The sequence below is a fragment of the Erinaceus europaeus genome, chromosome 3 (assembly GCF_950295315.1).
Source record: "Erinaceus europaeus chromosome 3, mEriEur2.1, whole genome shotgun sequence".
Taxonomy (NCBI): domain Eukaryota; kingdom Metazoa; phylum Chordata; class Mammalia; order Eulipotyphla; family Erinaceidae; genus Erinaceus; species Erinaceus europaeus.
The window spans coordinates 72,604,319-72,625,580 of record NC_080164.1 but is presented as its reverse complement, the minus strand read 5'-3'; the positions used below and the strand labels follow the sequence as shown (position 1 = coordinate 72,625,580).

Sequence of the window (21,262 nt, the reverse complement as noted above, 5' to 3'; positions counted from 1 at the left end):
ATTGAACCTCAGGCATGAGAGTCTCTTTGCATAACCATTATGCTATGTACCCCTCCTGTTTTCTGTTTTCTTTTCTTTCATTTTTCTTTTTGCCTCCAGGGCTATCGCTGGGACTCACTACAAATTTACCAGCACTACAAATCCACTGCTTGGGGGAGGGGGAGCAGTTTTTGGATAGGACAGAGAGAAATTGAGAAGGGAGGGGGAGATAGAAAGGAAGTGAGACCGAGAGACACCTGTAGACCTGCTTCACCGCTTGTGAAGTGACTCCCTCCCCCCCCCCCAGGTGATATGCGCTTAACACTGTGACCCACTGCCCAGCTCTCTCCCTTCTCAATTTCTCTCTGTCTTATTTAATGGGGGGAAAAAAAGCCCCCCACACCTATGGACATCTAATCTTTGACAAAGGGGCCAAGACTATTAAATGGGGAAATCAGAGTCTCTTCAACAAATGGTGTTGGAAACAATGGGTTGAAACATGCAGAAGAATGAAACTGAACCACTATATTTCACCAAATACAAAAGTAAATTCCAAGTGGATCAAGGACTTGGATGTTAGACCACAAACTATCAGATACTCAGAGGAAAATATTGGCAGAACTCTTTTCCGCATACATTTTAAAGACATCTTCAATGAAACAAATCCAATTACAAAGAAGACTAAGGCAGGTATAAACCTATGTAAAAAATGGTGACTTCACCGTTTTCAGCCGATCTTGGTTGGACCTTGAAAAATTCATGTTAAGTGAAATAAGTCAGAAACAGAAGGATGAATATGGGATGATCTCACTCTCAGGCAGAAGTTGAAAAACAAGATCAGAGGGAAAAAACACACACAAGTAGAACCTGAAATGGAATTGGCGTATTGCACCAAAGTAAAAGACTCGGGTGAAGGTGGCTGGGTGAGGAGAATACAGGTCCAAGAAGGATGACAGAGGACCTAGTGGGGGTTGTATTGTTATTTGGGAAACTGGGGAATGTTATGCATGTACAAACTATTGTATTTACTGTTGAATGTAAAACATTAATCCCCCCCCCAAAAAAAAAAGATGTCTTTTCAAAAAAAAAAAAAAAAAAAAAGGCCACCAAGAGTAGTGGTTTCCAGTGGGTTCATAGTGCCAAACCTCAGCAATAAGCCTTGGAGGCAAAAAAAAAAAAAAAAAAAGGTTGAACCTGGGTCATGTGCATAACAAAGTGAGTCTACTATTCAGATGAGTTTTTTTTTTTTGCTTCCAGGGTTATTGCTGGGGCTCAGTGCCTGCACCACGAATCCACTGCTCTTGGAGGCCGTTTTTCCCCCTTTTGTTGCCCTTATTGTAGCTTTGTTGTGGTTATTATTGTTGATGTCGTTCGTGGTTGGATAGGACAGAGAGAAATGGAAAGAGGAGGGGAAGACAGAAGGAGAGAGAAAGACACCTGCAGACCTGCTTCACCGCCTGTGAATCGACTCCCCTGCAGGTGGGGAGCTGGGGGTTTGAACCGGGGTCCTTACGCTGGTCCTTATGCTTTGTGCCACATGCGCTTAAGCCGCTGCTCTACTGCCCGACCCCCTCAGGTGAGTTCTTATTAACCCTAGGTCAAAATTTATTTTTCAAGATTTCTTTTACTTATTATATACAAGAGACTTAAGTTTTCACATAAGACAGAGAGAGGAAGAGAGAAAGGCCAGGGATCAAGCTGGGAAGCTCAGGCCTGCAAGATTGATACTGTCAGCTGAGTTATTTCCCCAACTGCACAAGGTCAGAATTTTAAGTCAGATCTTGAGACTTACAATTCAGTCTTTACACTAAGCCACAGTTTATCCTGACAACTTTTAGGACCCCAATATTCCATTTCCTACTGTTTTTTTTTTCTCACCTTCTAGCTTATCCCCCACCCCCACCCACTAGGTGTGAGAGTTACCAAAAGCAGAGAGACTTGAGCTCCTGGCTTCACCTTCCATAGAGACTCCCCAGTGGAAAGTTTCAAAAGGTGGTTTGGTTTCACTGGCTGGTGTTAGTACCTGTACACTGTGGTGTTTTCTGTTGACAGGCTGGGAAACTTTCCTTCCCAAAGGCTCTTCAAAGGTAAGAGTGAGGAGCCGGTGATGGCGCAGCTGGTTGATCGCACATATTACAACGATAAGAGTGCAGCTCCTCCATCTCTTTTCATTCATTCATTCATTCATTCATTCATTCATTCATTCATTCATTCACTGCTGTGTTCTAGTTCAGTTATTTATTTTTGTCACCAGGGTTATTTATTTATTTATTTATTTATTTATTTATTTATTTATTTACTTTACCAGAGTACTGAACAGCTCTGGTTTATGGTGGTATAGGGGAACCAGCCTGGGACTTTGGAGCCTCAGGCATGACAGTCTCTTTGCATAACATTATGCTGTCTACCACCCTCACCAGGGTAATTACTGGGGCTAGGTGCCTGTACTATTCTACCATTCTCAGTGGACATTTATTTTTTATTTGAGAGAGAGATAGAGATAGAGACAGATAGATAGAGAGAGAGAGAGGGGTGGGGGACATTTAAGTGCTGCTCCACCTCCCATGAAGCTTCCTTTTTCTTTTTGCAGGTGACCTGGGGGCTCAAACCTGGGCCTTTGTGCATGGTAATGTGTATATTCTACCAAGTAAATTTGTAGTAATTGCTCATCAACCTGTTTTATGTGTGGGAAGTCAGGAGATAAAATTTCCTCTTCAGGTGACAAGATGGTGGCTCATCTGGTTGAGCTCACATGTTATAGTGCACAGGGACCTAGGTTCAAACCCCTGGTCCCCACCTGTGGGAGGGAAGTTTCATGAGTGGTGAAGCAGTGCTGTGGGTCTGTCTATCTTTCTTTTCTCTCCTTCCTTCCTTCTCTATCTCCCCATTCCCTCTTGATTTTTCTCTGCCTCTAGCCAATAAATAAATGTAAAAACAAATATATAAAAAAGGAGTTTCAGTTAAAAAAAAGTTTCCTGTTTGACTGTTTGTGATTCATCCTCTTATTAAAACAAAAGCACAACTGGTCCAAAAGGAGAATCCTAAGTCTTAATTTAAGAAGAAAAAAAAAAGTTACTAATACAAAAATTTAAAAAAAAAAGACTCATGTAGCTTCATATCAAATCTCCCAGGAAGGTAATCCCCTTTTAGGCCTGGGGCCTTAAAAGACCCTCTCACCTGCTCCATTTGTTTAAAAGCTTGTGATTAAGTCAAAGAAAACCAGAGATGTGCTAAGTTCCTTCCTGATTTCTCTAAGGATCCACAGCAGCTCCTCAAGAAGGGCACCGAGTCAGAGTCATGTCTTTCCCCACATATCGACCAGGTGCCACAGGATCCCTCATTTGAGCTTCTTATCCTTCCATTCTCCCCATCCCCAGCAATTCTGAGAAAACTTTCCAACAAGCAGAGGACATAGGGTCCACATTGGGGTTCTCTATAGTCAACACTGGAGAGCTGATGTCAACCCCCCGTGGGGGGAAATGAGAAAGCCTAGGTCAGCCACCCTGCAGGACTCTGATGGCCTGAACACCAGAGTGAATGGGGGAACATAGGAAAAGGACTTCCTCTCTCCACTTCCTCCTGAAGGGGAGTTATCAAAGCTGTCCACCTGGGAAGCCTTTCCCTTCCCAGCCCCTCCCTACTACCAGAACCAAGAGGAAGCAGGAAAACATCTGTCATCACAGCCCCGGATGCTGTGTTTCCAATGGCTTCAATCAGGATATCCCTGGGCCTTTTCCCAGGGGCCAAGTGCTCTGGAAAGGGCAAGTGACAGAGCTGCCAGCACCACTGTGGAATTCTGGTCTAGGAAGGGGCTGAAGCTCTAACTGATCCCAGGTGCATTTCTAAAGATCTGGTCAGCTCCCAGCCAGTTCTAGAGAGGGTCCATTACATGTCCCAGGGGATGGCATATGCCCTTGGGTGACCTCAAAGTGCACACCTCTGCTCAGGTTACAGCTAGGTCTCTGGAGAGACTGAGTTGTCACCAACACCTCCTCTCTCCTTGGTATCTATTTCTCTCTTGGGGATGAATGTGTTTGGGGAACAGGAGAGGAGGGAGAAGTGCACAAGAATTAGGAGTGGAGAGAAGTGATCCCTACAGATGTACCGATGGAATAGGATTGCTTGGTCCATTTCTCAGAGTCAAGCAGAGGTAGCTTGAAGAACAGGAAACTCCCAGGCTCAGCCTCCGGGGGCCTCCTTACTCTGTCTCTCTTTCTGCCCTTGGCAGTGAGAACAAAGAAGGGAAATTTCAAAGGTGATTTCCAGGTTTCCAGAGCAAACTGAATAGCTGAGGATTAACTGTCAGGATGTGCAGTATCAGAAGGCAAAGGAGGCTTGCTCACCAGAGTCTCAACTCTTCTTATCAGAGGATCTCAGGCCTACCTGATGCTGCTCAGACCTTCGTGCCCTGGCCACAGGAGCATGTGATGTGGCCAGGAACAGAAACCAGAACTCTCATTTGAGTTGCCTGGACATCCAAGTCACCTGGCCAAGGGTTTTTGTCCACCTTCCACTTGGCAAAGGCTGTGAGACAGGAGGACATCTGTATGATACCTAGAACTCTGTTTAGTGCTCATGCCCTCTGAATTATAGATTCCCCAGCTCCCAGCATTCCAGGGGCCCAGGAAGGGCAACATCTATGTCTAAAACAGGCCCAGTGGGGCCAGGCGATGGCATACCTGGTTAAGCATACACACTACAATGCACAAGGACCTGGGTTCAAGCCTGGGAGAAAGCCTCATGAATGGTTAAGCAGGGCGATAGGTCTCTCTGTCTCCCTCTCTACCTCACCCTCCCTTTCAATTTCTCTCTGTCTCTATCCAATAATAAATAATAATTTAAAAAGGAGGCGGGAACAAAAGCACACACATTAAAACAGTCCCAGAAAGTGATAGGCTATCCTTTCGGTCTGCAAATTAAGTCAGTTGTCATAAAGTTTCTCAGTTTGGAATGGGGGAGGGGTGTCCTCTCTTCTAGTTAGCCCACCTTTCCTTGATTCCAGTGGCATGGAAAAGCAAAGGAGAGGGACACTGAAGCAGAGATAAGCTGTTTGTACCAGCCATGGTGACACTTGAGCTAAGTGGTGGAGTGCACACGGACCAGTGACTTTTCATCGACCTTGTGAGGCTCTCCTGAAAAACCCCAGCCTACTCCAAAAAACTGTGAGGAGGGTCAGAGGTTAGAAAGTGAATTCTTAGGGTTGGAGGAGTCATCAGAGAGTGGTGACCCAGGGATCTTCCAGGGTAGAGAGGGTCTGTTGAGGAGAGGACCTGTGAACGTGATAGTGGGCAAGGCAGAGGGAAAGCAAAAGCAGGGTCTGGGATTGTCTTTGGTTACCGCCCCCACTCTTAAAAGCGTGTGGGGTTGATTTTAGAGGCCAACAGTAAATGAAATTAAGCTTAATTACAGCCCAGATTTCACTCTCTGTATCCTCTCTAGCGGGGGTGGAGAGTGGTCCCTGTCTGGATCCAAACAGATGTTCCCCATCCCTCCTGCTCCCTGGGTTTCTGGCAGCTGGTAGGCCACAGGAACAACAGCTCCACCCTTGAGATTTACAAACAGTCCTCTGCTGGTGCCAGCTTTGCCATGTGCAGAACACAGGTTTAAGCCTGGCACCCACAGCACTGGGGGAAGCTTTGGTGCTATGGTGTCTTTCCTGATCTCCCTCTGTCTGTCTGTCTCTGGGAAAAGTCAGTCCTGGCAATGACAACAAAAACAACAAAAAAATAAGCCATCTGCTGCAGGGGCCACCCAAGACCTGGTCGCATGACTATTGGAGGTGTTCATTGGGCAGAAATGTCAGGAAGTGATGATGGGAGTGAGCCCTCAGGATAGGCATTGAAGGAAATCTCAACCACAGATGCTGAAATACGACTTTAGTGTACACAAAGAAGCCTCACATTCGTGACAGAGGAAGGAGGAGGCCCAGGGAAACCAGAGCTAGGGAGACAAAAGCTTTGGGGGAAGCGGAGCTAAATGGCTGCTGGAAGAAGGAAAACTGAGAGGTGGGCCAGGCAGACAGAAGTGGATGCCTCTTCTGGTTGGGACTGGGGAGGTGGTAGAGGAAGGTTCTTGTTCCATCAGACTTGTCTTTCTCTGGCCTCCATTCTTTGCCTGCTCCCCTAGCTCTGTTCCCTTCCAGACAGAGCCTGCTCCATTAGATGTCTTTCCAGGGGCTGAAGTACTGGGCCTGTGGTGAGGAGGAAAACAGTGCACAATGACCCAGTGCCCAGGCAGTGCCATCATTCTGAAGCTCCCACTCTCTGGTCCATTTGACATCTACGACAGGCCTCCTCTGGGCCAAGCACTGAGTGACAAGAAGCTTGGGGTCCCCAGTGCAGGCACAGTCATGACAAGTCAACAGGCCACTTGACTACAGTGCCTGAATGCTCAGCCTGCAGCTATGTGGCCCCAGTGTTATGAAAGGCAGGCAAGCCGGCCGGCCACCCTTTGGCGTGGTCACTTTTGTTTTTTTGCATGACATACACAGTTTCTCACCAAAGACTAGTGTGATCTGGTTTCTTGGGAATGGAGGATGAAGTCTGCTCTCCAGTTTTCTCAGATTCATGAAATCTGAGACCAAAACCACAGCCTATGGCCTGTATGCCAGTCCCAAATCAGAGGTTATAGGGGGAACAGCAAGCAGAGAGAAGTCAGAAGAAGGCAAACTGGGAGCTTGAGAGCATTGGGAGGATGGGTGAAGAAAATCTCACTCATCAAGGTCTGGCGGGAGGAGGGAGGAAGAGGCCCCAGGCCAGCTGGTATAGCGTTTCGAAAGGCTGGAAGCCAGATCAATGGCTGCCAGTGCTTCAGTCGCAGGCTGGGAAGTCAGATGGGCTCTGTGCCCTGCTTCTGACACTTGCCCACAAACTGTGCAAGGGGGCAAGTCATCCACCTCTCACTGCCTCTGGCTGGCTTGCTTATCTGTCAATGAGACTATCACAACGCCCACCTTAGGGGGGAAATAGAAATTCATGAAGAAAAAGGTCTGCATTTGATAAGTATCCATTGTGAATATTACTGAGAGTCTCAGAAAATTTGGGTAGTGGAGTTTGTTGCAGAAATCACAAGGAGTGGAAATGGAAGTGGTTTGGATGGAGAGTATATCCTTTAGATACATGGACACTGGGTTCAAGCCCATAGTTGAGCTGTGCACTGGTCTGCTTCTTTCTCTTGTTTACACAAGTTAAAAAAAAAAAATAGAGGTTGTCTCCATGAGTTGGCATAGTGGCTAAAGCATTAGACTTAAAAGCCTGTGGTCCAGCGACCCAAAAGGTAGTGCAATGGCTAAAGCATTGGACTTGAAAGCATGAAGTCTTGTGTTTAGTCCCTGGCACTGCAAATGCCTGAGTGGTGCTCTGGTTCTTTCTTTCTCTCCTTCTCTCATTGTCATGTATTTATTTATAAATAAATAAAATATTTTATTTTTATTTGTTAATTTATTTATTTTTACCCCACTCAAATATTTAAAAAAAATTAAAAGGATAAAAGAAAAGGATGAGGGGTGGGGGTATAGCATAATGGTTATATAAAGAGACTCTCACGTCTGAGGGTCTGAAGTCCCAGGTTCAATCCCCCACATCACCATAAGCCAAAGCTGAGCAGTGCTCTGGTAAAAACAAAACAAACAAACAAACAAAAAACCCAAGTTCAATACCTGACATCCTAGCCTTACATGTGCCAGAATGATCCTTTATATCTTGCTCTCTGTGTTGTTAATAAACAAGCAAATCTTAAAGAAGGAGGCGGAGAAGAAAGAAGGAAATCAGAGGGGCCTGTGCAGACTGAGAACCTTCATTCCATCAGAGTAGGAGGCCAGCATTAGCCTGCAGGACAAGTGGGCAGAGGGCGGACAGCTGGTGCCTCTGGGAGCCCTTCCTGGCACTGATCTCAGATCAGTACTCTCTGACTCTTCCCCTCCATGATGGAAGTCCTTTGCATTTGCTCAGGAGTCATCCATCTCCGTACCCTCTCATGACACCCCCCACAATGGGCATTTGATCCTTGACCCTTAAGAAGAAAGATGAAATCCCTCTGAGAAATCTCCTCTGTCCCTCCCTCCCTCATCCCTCCACATTGCCTGCTGCCCCCCTCCCAGCCAGGGCTCAGCAGCTGCAGCGGGGGTGGACATGCTGCTGGCTCTGGTCAGTCTGCCTGACCACTTCCCTCCCCTTCCCTCCCAGGCTGGGGGTCGGGGCACCACCTGGGGTTGGCCGTGGGCCAGAAGCTCCTGCCAGCGGATGTAGGTCTGGGCAGCCAGATCCTTGAGTTTGGTCCGGTGCATGGCCTGGGGGCTCTCCCGGATATGGGTGCTGATGTGTCTGTCCAACTGCACACACAGCAGCTGCAGCTTTCCCTGGAAAGGGGAGGTGAGAATAGAGTCAGAGAAAAGAGGGGGATAACTTTGAGTGACTGCTCAGAAAGGGCAGAGAGGCGCAGGGCCTACAGGCTCTCATTCCTGGGAATACTTCCTGGGGCACCATGAGAAGGAAAAGGCCTGGTACCAGCCTGTAGTCTGATTTCGTTCTCAGTCTCTCAGTTGGTGGTTCCTGCTGTGTGCTGGCCATCCCCACTCCACCCCAGACTCACCCACTGATCAGGAGTGATGTCCTGGCAGCTGACCACCACCCCAGCCAGTGTCAGGAGGCTGTGGCACAGGTAGCAGACCTGGAGAGACACAGAGAGAGAGAGACAGAGAGCAGGGGCCCTCTGATGCCTTCATCTTGATGTCTGTCTGTTTTCATGCCTTTAGGTCTCAGGATAAAGACTCAGCCCTCTAGAGAAGCAAGTTTTTTTTTTTTGTTTGTTTGTTTGTTTTTCTTAACATTCTGGGCTGAATTTTTCCATAGATGGATAACCAAAAATTCCCCGTGTCACTGTAATCCCAAGTGGTGTATTGGGTGGCTCCAGCCTGGAGCTTCATGAACCAGCCCCAAGGAGGTAACTCCCCAGAGAACTTCAGGCCCCGTTTGCTCACACTCATTCAGCTCTCCCTCTGAGTGGTGACCATGGTGCTTTAGAAAAAGAGGAAATCTCTCTCTGCCATCCAGAAACTCCCATAGCACTCAGTCCAATCCTGGGGCTCCAGCAGAGGAAGAGACTGGGGAGCAGGGCCTGGAAACCTGACCTCAGCACAGTCTGCGGTCTCTGTTCCGTGACTGCACTAGACCAGATACCACTATCCTCCACAGGGGTGTGTGGCCTGCAGCTGCCATTCAACCCTCAGCAGGACAGTGCCAGCAGTAGCCCAGATCCTGCAGTCAAATAGGTCAAGGCAGAGAGAGAGGGGAGGTAGAAGGGACAGGGTTTGGGTTGTGTTTTCACATACCTCCCCCTCATTCAGGCCCACTGAAGACTCTCAAGGGTGAAGACGGACCCAAAGTCCAATTCTGTCTCATAAGAGAATACTCCTAGGATGCCCCAGGGTTCTTTGAGCTCTGCTGTGCAGAAAAGAGGTATGGCTACACCCGAGAGACAGGTGAGGCTCAGCCTCCCGCTGAGAGACAGTCTGCTCCTGACTCTCTGACACTGCATACATCTCCTCCCCTATGGATGCTTTTTGGCTCAGATAAGGAGGATGGCAGGAAATTGCCTCTTCAGTGTGCCTTCTGGTGAGGCAGATAACTAGCCCTGAGGCTGAGCTGGGAGAGAGAGGCCACTCCAGAGTCAGTAGTGCTCTTGGTAGGTGCTAACAGGCTGGAATTCTGAACCCAAGACTTTTCCCCCCTGCCCCCTCCTTGCTCTACCTGTCCTCTCTGCCTTTAGCACCTTCTCCTTACAGGACCAGACAGTGCCCCAGAAATAGCTACAACCTTTTTATTTTATTTTATTTTATTTTATTTTATTTTTTTCCCCTTTTGTTGCCCTTTGTTCCCCTTTTTATTGTTGTAGTTATTACTGATGTCGTCATTGTTGGATAGGACAGAGAGAAATGGGGAAAGGAGGGGGAGACAGAGAGGATGAGAGAAAGATAGACACCTGCAGACCTGCTTCACCGCATGAAGCAACTCCCCTGCAGGAGGGAGCTGGGGGCTCAAACCAGGATCCTTATGTGCCGATCCTTGCACTTTGTGCCACCTGCACTTAACCCGTTGCGCTACCACCTAACCCCCCTTTATTTTATTTTTTTACCAGAGTACTGTTCAGTTCTGGCTTATGGTGCTATGGTGGTGGTGGGGAGGGATTCAACCTGGGACATTGGAGCCTCAGATGTGAGAGTCTGTTTGCATAACAATTATGCAATCTACCCTCTGCCCCAACTTCTTTTTTTAGACAGACCCTGGGGCTTCTTTAAGGCAGAACCTAGAGCCAGAATTACTTAATATTTTATTTATTTACTTATTTTTTTGCTACCAGGATTATTGCTGGGGCTTGATGTCTACATGATCCCACTATTCCCAGCAGATATATATAGTATATAATATGATATGATATGATTATATATATATATAATTTTTTTGTCTCCAGGGTTATTGCTGGGGCTCGGTGCCTGCACTACAAATCCACTGCTCCTGGAGGCTATTTTTCCCCCCTTTTGTTGCCCTTGTTGTTTTTCATTGTTGTTGTTATTATTGTTGTTATTGCTGTCGTTGTTGTTGGATAGGACAGAGAAAAATGAAGAGAGGAAGGGAAGACAGAAAGGGGGAGAGAAAGATAGACACCTGTAGACCTGCTTTACCACTTGTGAAGCAACCCCCTGCAGGGGGGGAGTGTGTGTGGGGGACTCGAACTGGGATCCTTATGCTGGTCCTTGCGCTTCGCACCATGTGCGCTTAACCCGCTGCACTACTAGTTGGCCCCTGACATATATAGTTTTAAATGTTGAGTGAGAGACAGAGAAACAGAGAGGCAGGGAGGGAGAGAGATAGAGAGAGAGATTTGCAGCACTGTTCTACAATTCGTGAAGCTCCCCTCAGCAGTGGAAATCAGCTGCTTTAACACAGCCTCTTTCATACTGTGCTTTCCTAAGTGAAACACCACCTGCTTCCTTTCTTAATATTTATTTATTTATTTATTTTAACCAGAAGGCTAGTGAAATGTCCCACTTGAATTGTGTGCTGCTTTGCTATGTGTGTGTCCCACGTTCAAATCCAGCCCCCACCACATTGAAGGAAGCTTTGGCTTTGTCATTCTGTGTGTGTGTGTGTGTGTGTGTGTGTGTCTCTTTAAAAAAAATAGTGACATCAAAGTTAACAAAAGGAAAAAATAGCCTCTAGGAGCAGTGATTTCATGGTGCAGGCACCGAGCCCCAGCAATAACCCTGGAAGATAATAATAATAATAATAATAATAATAATAATTGGGCCCTCCTCAATCACTATCGAACAGGCCATGGCCGGTGTGCCGCTATGTTCCATCGCTGGGGAGCCAGAGACGACCCGAACTGCCCCTGCGGCTACAGACAGACTATGACCCACATAGTCAACGACTGCCACCTCTCCAGATTCAAAGGAGGTCTCGAAACTTTACATCAGGCTCAACCTGACGCTGTTGACTGGCTACGGAAGAAGGGCAAACACTAGAATAATAATAATAATAATAATAATAGCAGAGCACTGCCTCACTCTGGCTTATGGTTGTGCTGGGAATTGAACTTGGCACCTCTAGACTTCAGGCTTTACAGTCTGATGTGCTATCTTTCTGACCCTCAGAATGTCCATGCCTTTTTGTTACTGCTGGAGCTTCACTGCTCCAGGATGATGTGGCAGAGAGAATGAAAGAGACCAGAGTACCAAAGCTTCCTTCAGTGCAGTGGGAGCTGGGCTTGAACTTGAGTTGTGCACTTTCTAAGTGAGCTACTGTGCCAGCTCCAGAATGTCCTTTTGAAATTCAGATAATGTGTGGGTGGGCAGGGGTAGAGAGCATGATAGTTATGCAAAGAGACTCTCATGCTTGAGGCTCCAAGGTCCCAGGTTCAGTCCCCTGCACCACCATAAAGCCAGAGCTGAGTAGTGCTCTGGTTAAAAAAAAAAAAAAAAGAAGGAAGTGAAGTCAGGACCACTGGGAAAAATAATAAATAAAATAAACTCACATATGTGTAAAATCCTGAGGACAAGGCCACCTGCCCTACTTCCATGGCAACACCCGCCCTGCCCAGGACCCAGCCTGTGAATTAGCACAACAGCTGAGGCCTACAGGAAGGCTGACCCCACAGGCTGACAAGGATGGACAACCCACTGGGCTGTGGCACTACCCAGGCTGGGGAAAGCCCAGCCTCTCTGAGCTGGCTCCACCCATGGGGCCCTGCAGCTGCCTGTGCCAGTTGCCCCCTACCAAGTCTACCACATCCCACTGGGCTGGCTCTCTGCTGCTCTCCAGGGCTCTCCTTTCCCAGCCTGGCCTTGCCCCAGAGAGGCTGTCTACACCATTCAGAACTCTGGCAGACAGCTCACGGTCCCCTCATAAAGCAGGCTCAGGCCTGTGTGCCAGATGCCATACCTGAACCAAGACAGCCACAGGGTCTCAGACCTTATGGGGCAAAGATGCTGCAAGAAGGTCATCTTTTGGTCAACAAATACTGACTCTGCTTCCCCTTGGGAAGGGCTGGAGGGGGGAGCAGGGAGGAGGAGCAGTGGGGAAGGGGGCTGCCATTCAGAAAGTTTCAAGGAGGAAGTGACTAAGTAAACTAAGCCAGGCCTCAAAGGAACATAGGATTTGAGGTGAAGATGACTCTGTGGGGGTGGGGGCAGGGCTGAGATTACCACAACCAGACAGAACCCAAGGGTTGATGCAAGAAATGGACCTGACACGTTAGAGGGTTGGTCACCAGGAGGCTGGTTGGGTTGAAAGTGTGTGTGTGTGTGGGGGGGGGGGGTTTGTCCTAGGGACCAGGTTCAGGCTTGGGTTGTAGGGTTAGTGGGGACACAGGAGATAGACTTCTTGGGTCATTTTACTACAATGAAAGTAGCTTTCTCTCAGAGAATTACAGGAAGTCCTTCATCTTTAATCCAAATCATTATTATTATTATAACTACTATTTGCCAAAGGATTTTGTTCTCAGTGGACTCTCTGCCCCACAATAATAGAAATAGGGAGAGAGAGACGGAGAGAAGGAGATAATGACAGCAGTACTCCACAGCTCCTGAAGCTTCCCATTGGCAGTGACCCACACACTACAGCATGTATGTCCCCATGTGTTGTTTTAATTTCGGAGGCTCCAGCTGGCCGGGCTAGCTTCACGGGCGGGTAACAGAGACTCGAGGACACACGGCTGGGCAGGGAAGCTGTATTTTTTTATTCAGGGCCACTCATTAAGATGGACAAAGAGACAGACAGGGAGGGAGGGAAGACAGGGAGAAAGGGAGAGAGAGTGGGGCCGGGCGGTGGCACAAATGGTTAAGTATACACATTATAGTGCACAAGGATCTAAGTTCAAGACTGGTCTTCACTTGCAGGGAGAAAGCTTCACAAGTGGTGAAGCAGGACTGCAGGTGTCTCTCTGTCTCTCCCTCTCCCCTCTTAATTTCTCCCTGTCTCAATAATAAATAAACAAAATAAAAGTAAAAAAATAAAAGAGAGGGAGAGAAAGACTAAAGATCTTGAACTTGAGCCATGAACACGGCAAGTCACATACCCTACCCAGTGAGTATCTCTCTGCCACCACAATAAGGTTCTTTTCTAATTTATTTATTGTGCTGGGGTTTCACCACTTCCAGTCACCTTTTTTTTTTTTTCATTCAGAAAGATGGAGAGACACCAAAGCACTTAGGGACATAACACTCTCATGTGGTCCTAGGTGAACTATCTCTGTAACTTGAAGCTTTAAGATTAATCTCTTTTTTTTTTTTTTTTTTTTGTCTCCAGGGTTACTGCTGGGGCTCAGTGCCTGCACCAAGAATCCACTGCTCCTGGAGGCTATTTTTTTCCCCTTTCCTTGCCCTTGTTGTTTTATCATTTGTTGTGGTTATTATTATTGTTGTTATTGATGTTGTTGGATAGGACAGAGAGAAATGAAGAGGAGAGGAAGAAAGAGAGGGGGAGAGAAAAATAGACACTTGCAGACCTGCTTCACTGCTTGTGAAGCAGCCCCCCTGTAGGTGGGGGCTTGAACCGGGATCCTTACTCTGGTTCTTGAACTTTGCACCCATGTGCGCTTAACCCACTGTGCTACCACTCGACCCCCTAAGATTAATCTTAAATACAATAATATTGATTATAATTTACTAAGCCTAACAGGTACAGGGTGTGGAGGACAAGGGAGAGGGACATGAACTTGCACAGAAGCGGAACCCCTACCACTGAGGCTCTTTAAAAAGGTGCTGAACTAGCAGATGTTGGGCCACTGACTGAGACATGTTCTCAAGCTTCTGGGAGAAAGGTCCTTGTTCAGAGGGCAGGGAGGATAAAAAAAAGGGCACCTCACAGATCTTTCACTAATAAATATTCCCATGACCTAATCCCTGGGGTTCTGAGCATCCAGCACTGCCCCCTCCCCTGCAGAATCTTCCTAGGAAGATGTGGTGGTCAGGCTGGGTCTGCGATCTGAGGAATAAATGTTACCCTGGAGGAAAATCTGCTGTGGGGATTTACTGAGAGTTGGGAAAAAAAAAAAAAAGGCTTCAGACTATGTGTAGCAGATTTCACAATCTCATTCTTATACTGATTCCCATAATTGAATCTAGAGGGAAAATCCCCAGAAAAATATTCTGTATTTATTTACTTGTTTTCCTGTCAGGGTGTGTGTGGCATGGGATGGTCAAGGGAGAAGGAGACATAGGAAAAAAAAAAAAAAGGAAATGGGGGTCTGAATGTATTTTTCTGGGAAAAGGGACTAGCAAGAAGGAAATGGGCAGCCAGGGAGATGGCTCAGTGGTAGAGCTCATTCCTTGTATGCCTTATATGCATGAGACCAAGTTCCATCTGGTACCACAATGAAACAAAAGAAAGACAAACAAATAAGACGTCATTAATAGTGCAGCAGTGTTTCGGTGCTTACACACACACACACACACACACACACACACACACACACACACACACACACACACACACGGGATTGGGGGGTTGGGGGGAGAAAGTCTACCTGTCCCTACAGGTCTAATGAATATTTACTTTTTAAAAAAGAAGGAAACGGCAGTTCTGAAGAAAAATCCAGTCAACCGCATTTGATAAGGGGGTTTTTCCAAAGGTGGGAGCCCTGCCTACTACCAGGAAAGAGGCCTGGCTGCAGTTTTGCCTCTATTCAAGAGTCTAAGTGAAGCGAGGTTCTTTAAGGAAAAAAAATTTTTTTTTTTTTTTTTTTTGTTGTTGCCAGGGCTTCCTGACTCAAGCCAGATTTTCAGATTGGAGAGAGAGAGGGAGAGAGAGAGAGAGAGAGAGAGAGAGAGAGAGAGAGAGAGAGAAATATCACAGCATTGAAGCTTCTACCAGTAGGATGGGAACCATTCTTAAACCTGGGCTGAGTGAATGGCAAAGCAGGCACCGTTCCAGGTGAGCTATTTGGCTAATTCATAAGGGAGATTTTTATCCAATTTAAGAGGATACATGTGATCAGAATTCTTAATAATACCCCAGCACCACTGTAAGCCAGAGATGAGCAGTGCTTGGGTAATAGAAAATAGAAACAATGGCAGTGGTTCTGCAAACCTCCTTTGTTAAGGTACTTACTACTGGCCAAAGTTGGGGCTTCCAACAGATTTTTTGGAAACAAAACAAAACAAAAAACAAAACACAAACCACCTTCTTCCCTCCTTTCTGAGTCCTGAATCCCAGGGTGGAGGTGATGAGAAGTCTGACAGAGGTCTAGACAGAGATGAGCAGTTTCAAGGGTGACTACAAGACATTTGAGCCCCCCCCCCCCAACAAACCCTAAATAATGTGAATGCCTTCATGGTTTCAGAATCACCACTCTCCTGGACATGGTGTGATGTGGGTAGTGGGTGTCGACTGGCCTCTAGTTGAAGCCCTGTACTCCTGTTAGGCTCTTCTCAGGGGAAAGGCCCCCGTCCAGTGTCTGTGATAGTCAGGGAAGCAAACAGGAGAAGTAGCACCAGAGCCTTCTTCCTCTGAAGGTCCCAGTGGCTGGGAAGCTGAGACCGCCCAGGCACCCTGGCAGGGCTGGGTGGGAGCCCAGCAGGCTGTTCCAGGTAGGACATGATTAAACAGCCAGGTGTTGTGCTTCCTGTTCCCGGTGGCTGTGACCAACTCTTGAACTTAGCAAGTCTGTTCCTGTTCTGGCTGGCACCACAGACACCTGGGGCTCTGTCTTCTTCTTTATACCTTTCTTATTTTTTATCTTTAATTTTTTTATTTTTAATTTTCTATAATAAAGACAGGGAGGTTGAAAGACACATCTTCAGCACTACTCTGCTGTTTGTGACACCCCCTCCAAGGGAGATGGGGCCTTAGAACCCAGGACCATCTTTCCTTTCGAGGCTCTAAAAAACGAGGCTGAGGGAGTTGGGCGGTAGTACAGTGAGTTAAGTGCACACACTTGGCTCAAGGACTGGCCGGAGGATCCGTGTTTGAGCCCCCCTCCCCAACTCCCCACCTGCAGGGGAGTAGATTCACAGGCAGTGAAGCAGGTCTGCAGGTGTCTTATTCCCCCCCCCCCCCGTCTTCCCCTCCTCTCTCCATTTCTTTCTGTCCTATCTAACAATGACAACAACAATAACAACAACAATAATAATATCTACAAAAGCAATAAAAAACCAGGGCAACAAAAAAGGGGGAAATAAAAAATAAAAAAGGAGGCTGGGCAAAGGCCACACAGGGGCAGCTACAGGTGTCCAAGCCCCCTACCTGCTCCCATTTCCTCCACAGCTGGAAGCCCAGCCCTTCCCTAAGCCTGAGGCTCCCCTCTGGGTCCAGAAGGACAGAGGTGTAAGGGTGGGGGTTGTGCGAGGTGGGGAGGGGGTTGTGTGTGGGTGAGGGTACTCTTGCCCAGACTCCCAGGATCTTGTCTGCTGATTGTCCCTCCCAGTGGGTGTTAAGTGGAGACTGGGACACCTTTTGGGGGTGATAGGGCCTGAGAAGCCTCAATCCACTAGTTGGGGGAAGACAGGGTCCAAGGGTGAGTAGTGGGAGCACCCGAGTCCAATGCTGGTAAGATGGAACTGTTTTTCTCCTGCTGCTGTTGTTGGCAAAACCTATAGCTCCCATTTTCTGGGGCTTCCTCTGTGGGTCTGTCTGGCTGACCTTTCTCCTTCCCGATTTTCTCTCCAGTCAAACTGGCTCTGCCCTTCCCCTAGTGAAGAAAAGCCAAGGTGAGAGGTAGAAGACTGACTGATTCTTAGCATTCTCCCTAGGGGAGTTTGGAAGGGCGGTCACTATCTCCTTGTTCTGGATCCAACCAGTTCTGATTCCTAGGAACCGCCCACCACGTCCCCTGGGTCAGGCCAGATCTATTTGCAGCACTTATTTATTTATTTATTTATTTTTTAAGATGTAGAGAGGCAGAAAATAGAGATAAAGAGACCAGAGCACTGAAGCTTCCTTCAGTGAGGTGGGGACCAGGTTCAAACCTGTGTTGTGCACATGGCAAAGCAGCACACCATCCAGATGAACTATTTCATCGGCTCTTGCATCATTTTTTGACATAAACAAAAGGATGGAGATTTCCCAGGAGCTTTATCCTTTAGAAAGTCCTCTCTAGTTGATGTCAATAGAGAAAGCTGTGACCAGGTTTATTTAAGAAAAAAAAAAAAAAAGAGACAGAAAGGAGGAGAAGGGTGAATATCTTCCAGGAAGTCCCTCAAAATGGACAGAACATTATGGTGTCTCCTGCTTCGGTCACAACCGAAAAAACTCTGGCTAACCCAAGGCAAATCTTTACACCAAGCCCTTTCCCTGGAGTCTGCCAGGCAGGGTGAGGACATTAGGGCTTCACACAGGCAGGAAGCTCTTGAGGGAGCAGGGCCAGCCAGGCTTAGGGCAGCTGTGGGGCCTGTGAGGGGAAAAAGCAAGGCTGCTTCAGGAGCTGGGGAGGATCATGAGGCACGCAAAGATAAGGTCCTTTCAGTGGGGGTGCTGGGACATGGGGGGGTGGTACACCGCAGGTGTCTCTAGCATCATCTTGAATGACTGTTATTGTTGGGCTTCCTGGGACCATAAGACCTCAAACAGCCTCCTTTGACTTTATCTGTCCTTGCTCACATTCTGGTGTGTGTGTGTGTCCCCTAGGAGACTTGTACTTAGTCATAATCATGATGAGGCCTATTTTGTGGGTCCAGAAGACCAACACAGTCTGAGAATCCCAAGAGGAGAATTCTGTTGTAGGTTCCATCACAGCCACAAGCCAGGGCCTTTGTTCTCTGGGAGGTACTGCTAGGCACACGCATGCACTGAAGGGCAGCTTTAAAAACCAGTCTGGTCTAGAAAGGACTGGAGCTGCCATTTCAGACCCAAAATGGGAGCACCCACAACTTCTTTTAAAAAATATTTTATTTATTTATTTATTTTGGATCAAAACAGAGAGGAATTGAGTGGAAAGGGAGACAGAAAGAGAGATACGTGTAGCACTGATTCACCACCTGTGAAATTTCCCCATTGCAGGTGGGGGGCTGGGGGGATTGAACCAGCATCCATGTGCATTATAACATGTACACTCTACCAGATGTGTCACTATCCCACCCCTTTTTTCCTTTTTTAAAAATATCTTATTTATTCAAGCTCCATCAGGTCCCAGAGAGGTAGAACAAAAGTGGGAGAGATATTTGGATGAAGTAGTAGGGTTATGTGTGGCTTGGGGCTGGGGGAGAAAGGACTGGACCTGGAAGAAAAAAGGGGCAATTATGTACAAATGTAGACAGAGCTGTAGGATGATGGCAGCATGTCTGTAACCTTGGGAGAACCGTGGTGGATTGCAATGGAGGGATCAGGGATTCTGAACTCAGGTGGTGGGAATAGAGTGGAATTATACCCCTGTTGACATGTAATTTTGTAAATTAATATGGAATCACTAATAAAATAAAAAAATTAAAAATTATTTATCACTGACTGGATAGATAGAGAAATTGAGAGGGAAGGGGGAGAGTGTGAGAGGCATCTGCAGCTCTGCTTCACGACTTGTGAAATTTTCTCCTTATAGGAGGGGACTAGGGGCTTGAACTTGGATCCATCCACATGGCAACATGTGTGCTGAGCCAGGTGTGCCGCCATCCAACCTCTGGCCCCTCTTTTCTTTTTTTTTTTTTTAATTAATTTATTTCCTTTTGTTGCCCTTGTTGCTTTATTTATTATTATTATTGTCTGTCTTCATTGTTGGATAGGACAGAGAGAAATGGAGAGATGAAGGGAAGACAGAGAAGAGGAGAGAAAGATAGACACCTGCAGACCTACTTAACCGCTTGTGAAGCGACTCCCTTGCAGGTGGGGAGCTGGGGGCTCGAACTGGGGCTCGAACTTCCGTGGGTCCTTGTGCTTTGCGCCACGTGCGCTTAAGCCTCTGCACTACCGCCCAACTCCCGCCTCTCTTTTCTTTTTTAATTAAATTTAGGCAGGGACCCAAACAAAAGAGCTGATTTGGATAGTGTGTCTGCATTGTCATTCGTGAGACCCAGGTTGAAGCCTGGCCCCTACCACGTAGAAAGAAGCTACCCTGCTGTAGTGTCTTTCCCTCTGTCTGTCTCTCATCAGTGGAATCCCATTAATAACCAAAAAGAAAGAAAGAAAAAGAGAACGAGAAGACCAAAACATGGCCCCATTACATGTGGTACTGGAGACTGAATCAGAGACTTCATGCACAGAAAGAATGCACTTTACCCACTAAGCCACCTCCCTCACAGCCCTAATGGGGTACAACACTGGAGATAATCCCTTGCAGAATGGACCCCTCTGTTCTTCACGGTATAATTCAAGGGTCTGAGGGAGATAGGACAAGGAGAGCCTAAGGCTGCTCCCATGGATAAGGGAGTGGGGCCCCAAGGGTATGGTCTACTGTAGGCTGGGAAAATAACAATAATTAGTAGTGAGTAATCCTGAGGTAGGGCTACTTGCAGGCCTCAGGCCAAGAGCCTGAGTCAGGTGAAGAGAGCCAGCGCTCACCCTCAGTGTGTCCACTAGTATTCGGGGTGAGTGGGATACATTTTTCTAGGTGAGCTCTATCTGTACCCATCTCAAGGGTAACACCTGCTGTCATCTCTGGGTTGTCATTTCTCCCCTGTCCCCAGGAACAAATGACATGGCCTGCTCACCTGCCGATCCTGCTCTTGTTCCAAGGTTATGCTCTGTGCCCCTCACTTGAACAAGCACTAGAGCAGTAAGAGAGAGCTGCCTCCAGAGTGCTGTGCCCAAGGGACAGCTGACTGTGGAGGTGACTGGCCAGGACAGGTCACTGGTCACACTGGTCACATATCCCAGTGAGAAGGAAATGACGAGGATGCACAACCATTCACTAGGAAATGAGGCGATGACACAACACCTCTTCTTGGCCTAGAGGCCCGAAAGATGGAGGCTAGAGAGGCCAGCAGCAGCAGCAGAGAAACTTCACAGGCCACCAGCCAGGCTCCCCTGGGACTTATGAGGCCAAACACTCAGTTCTGGAAATGAAAGTGCATTTTTGGAGTGGGGCTCGGTGGAACCCAAGACACAGAGCAGAGATGAGGCTGGTTGGTTAGCTCTGGGAGGCAGGCTGGCAGCATCTGGATAGGATTTCCTTCCGCCTCTGTTGCTGCTGTGAATGGTTAGTCCTAGAAAACTGCTCTCAGGGTCCCTGCTGGGTGGGGAGGCGGGATGTCTCTGGTGAGGCAACTGGAGAACCTAGGAAGCCTAGCAGATGTCCACCTTCTCAGAGTCCTCAGAAGATGAGCCCATGTCTGTACAGCTAGTTGCCCAAAGAAGGTCTTAAAAAAAAAAAAAGTCTAAGAGCCACAATGGAATTCTCCATCTAAAATTTGGAGTTAATTGGACCCTAGGCAGCACTGGTTCCTAGTCTTCTTCTTCTTCTTTTTAAAAAATTTTTTTAAATATTTATTTATTTTCCCTTTTGTTGCCCTTGTTTTTTATTGTTGTTGTAGTTATTATTGTTGTTGTTATTGATGTCATTGTTGTTAGGACAGAGAGAAATGGAGAGAGGAGGGGAAGACAGAGAGGGGGAGAGAAAGACAGATACCTGCAGACCTGTTTCACCGCCTGTGAAGTGACCCCCTTGCAGCTGGGGAAGCGGGGCCTTGAACTGAGATCCTTCCGCCAGTCCCTGCACTTCGTGCCACATACGCTTAACCCACTGTGCTACCGCCCAACTCCCCCTGGTCTTCTATACTGAGGTTAGTGAGGGAACTAGAAGAACATGGCGCAGTGGGGTCAAGTTGGAAGGAGACAAAACTGGGATATAAACAGGGAAGCTG

General features: G+C 47.4%; 1 protein-coding gene across 1 annotated transcript in view; it reads right to left on the bottom strand.

Annotated features, from left to right (window-relative positions):
• Positions 1-5,838: 5,838 nt before the first annotated feature.
• The window catches only part of FAM178B (family with sequence similarity 178 member B), a 141,592-nt gene continuing 126,168 nt past the window's right edge, over positions 5,839-21,262 (bottom strand). The window contains exons 15-17 of the mRNA XM_007535724.2: positions 8,569-8,646; positions 8,183-8,335; positions 5,839-6,169 (exon numbers count right to left, since the gene is read on the bottom strand). Of these exons, the coding sequence (XP_007535786.2) occupies positions 6,137-6,169; positions 8,183-8,335; positions 8,569-8,646 (264 nt within the window). The 3' untranslated portion in view covers positions 5,839-6,136. The remainder of the gene's footprint in view (positions 6,170-8,182; positions 8,336-8,568; positions 8,647-21,262) is intronic.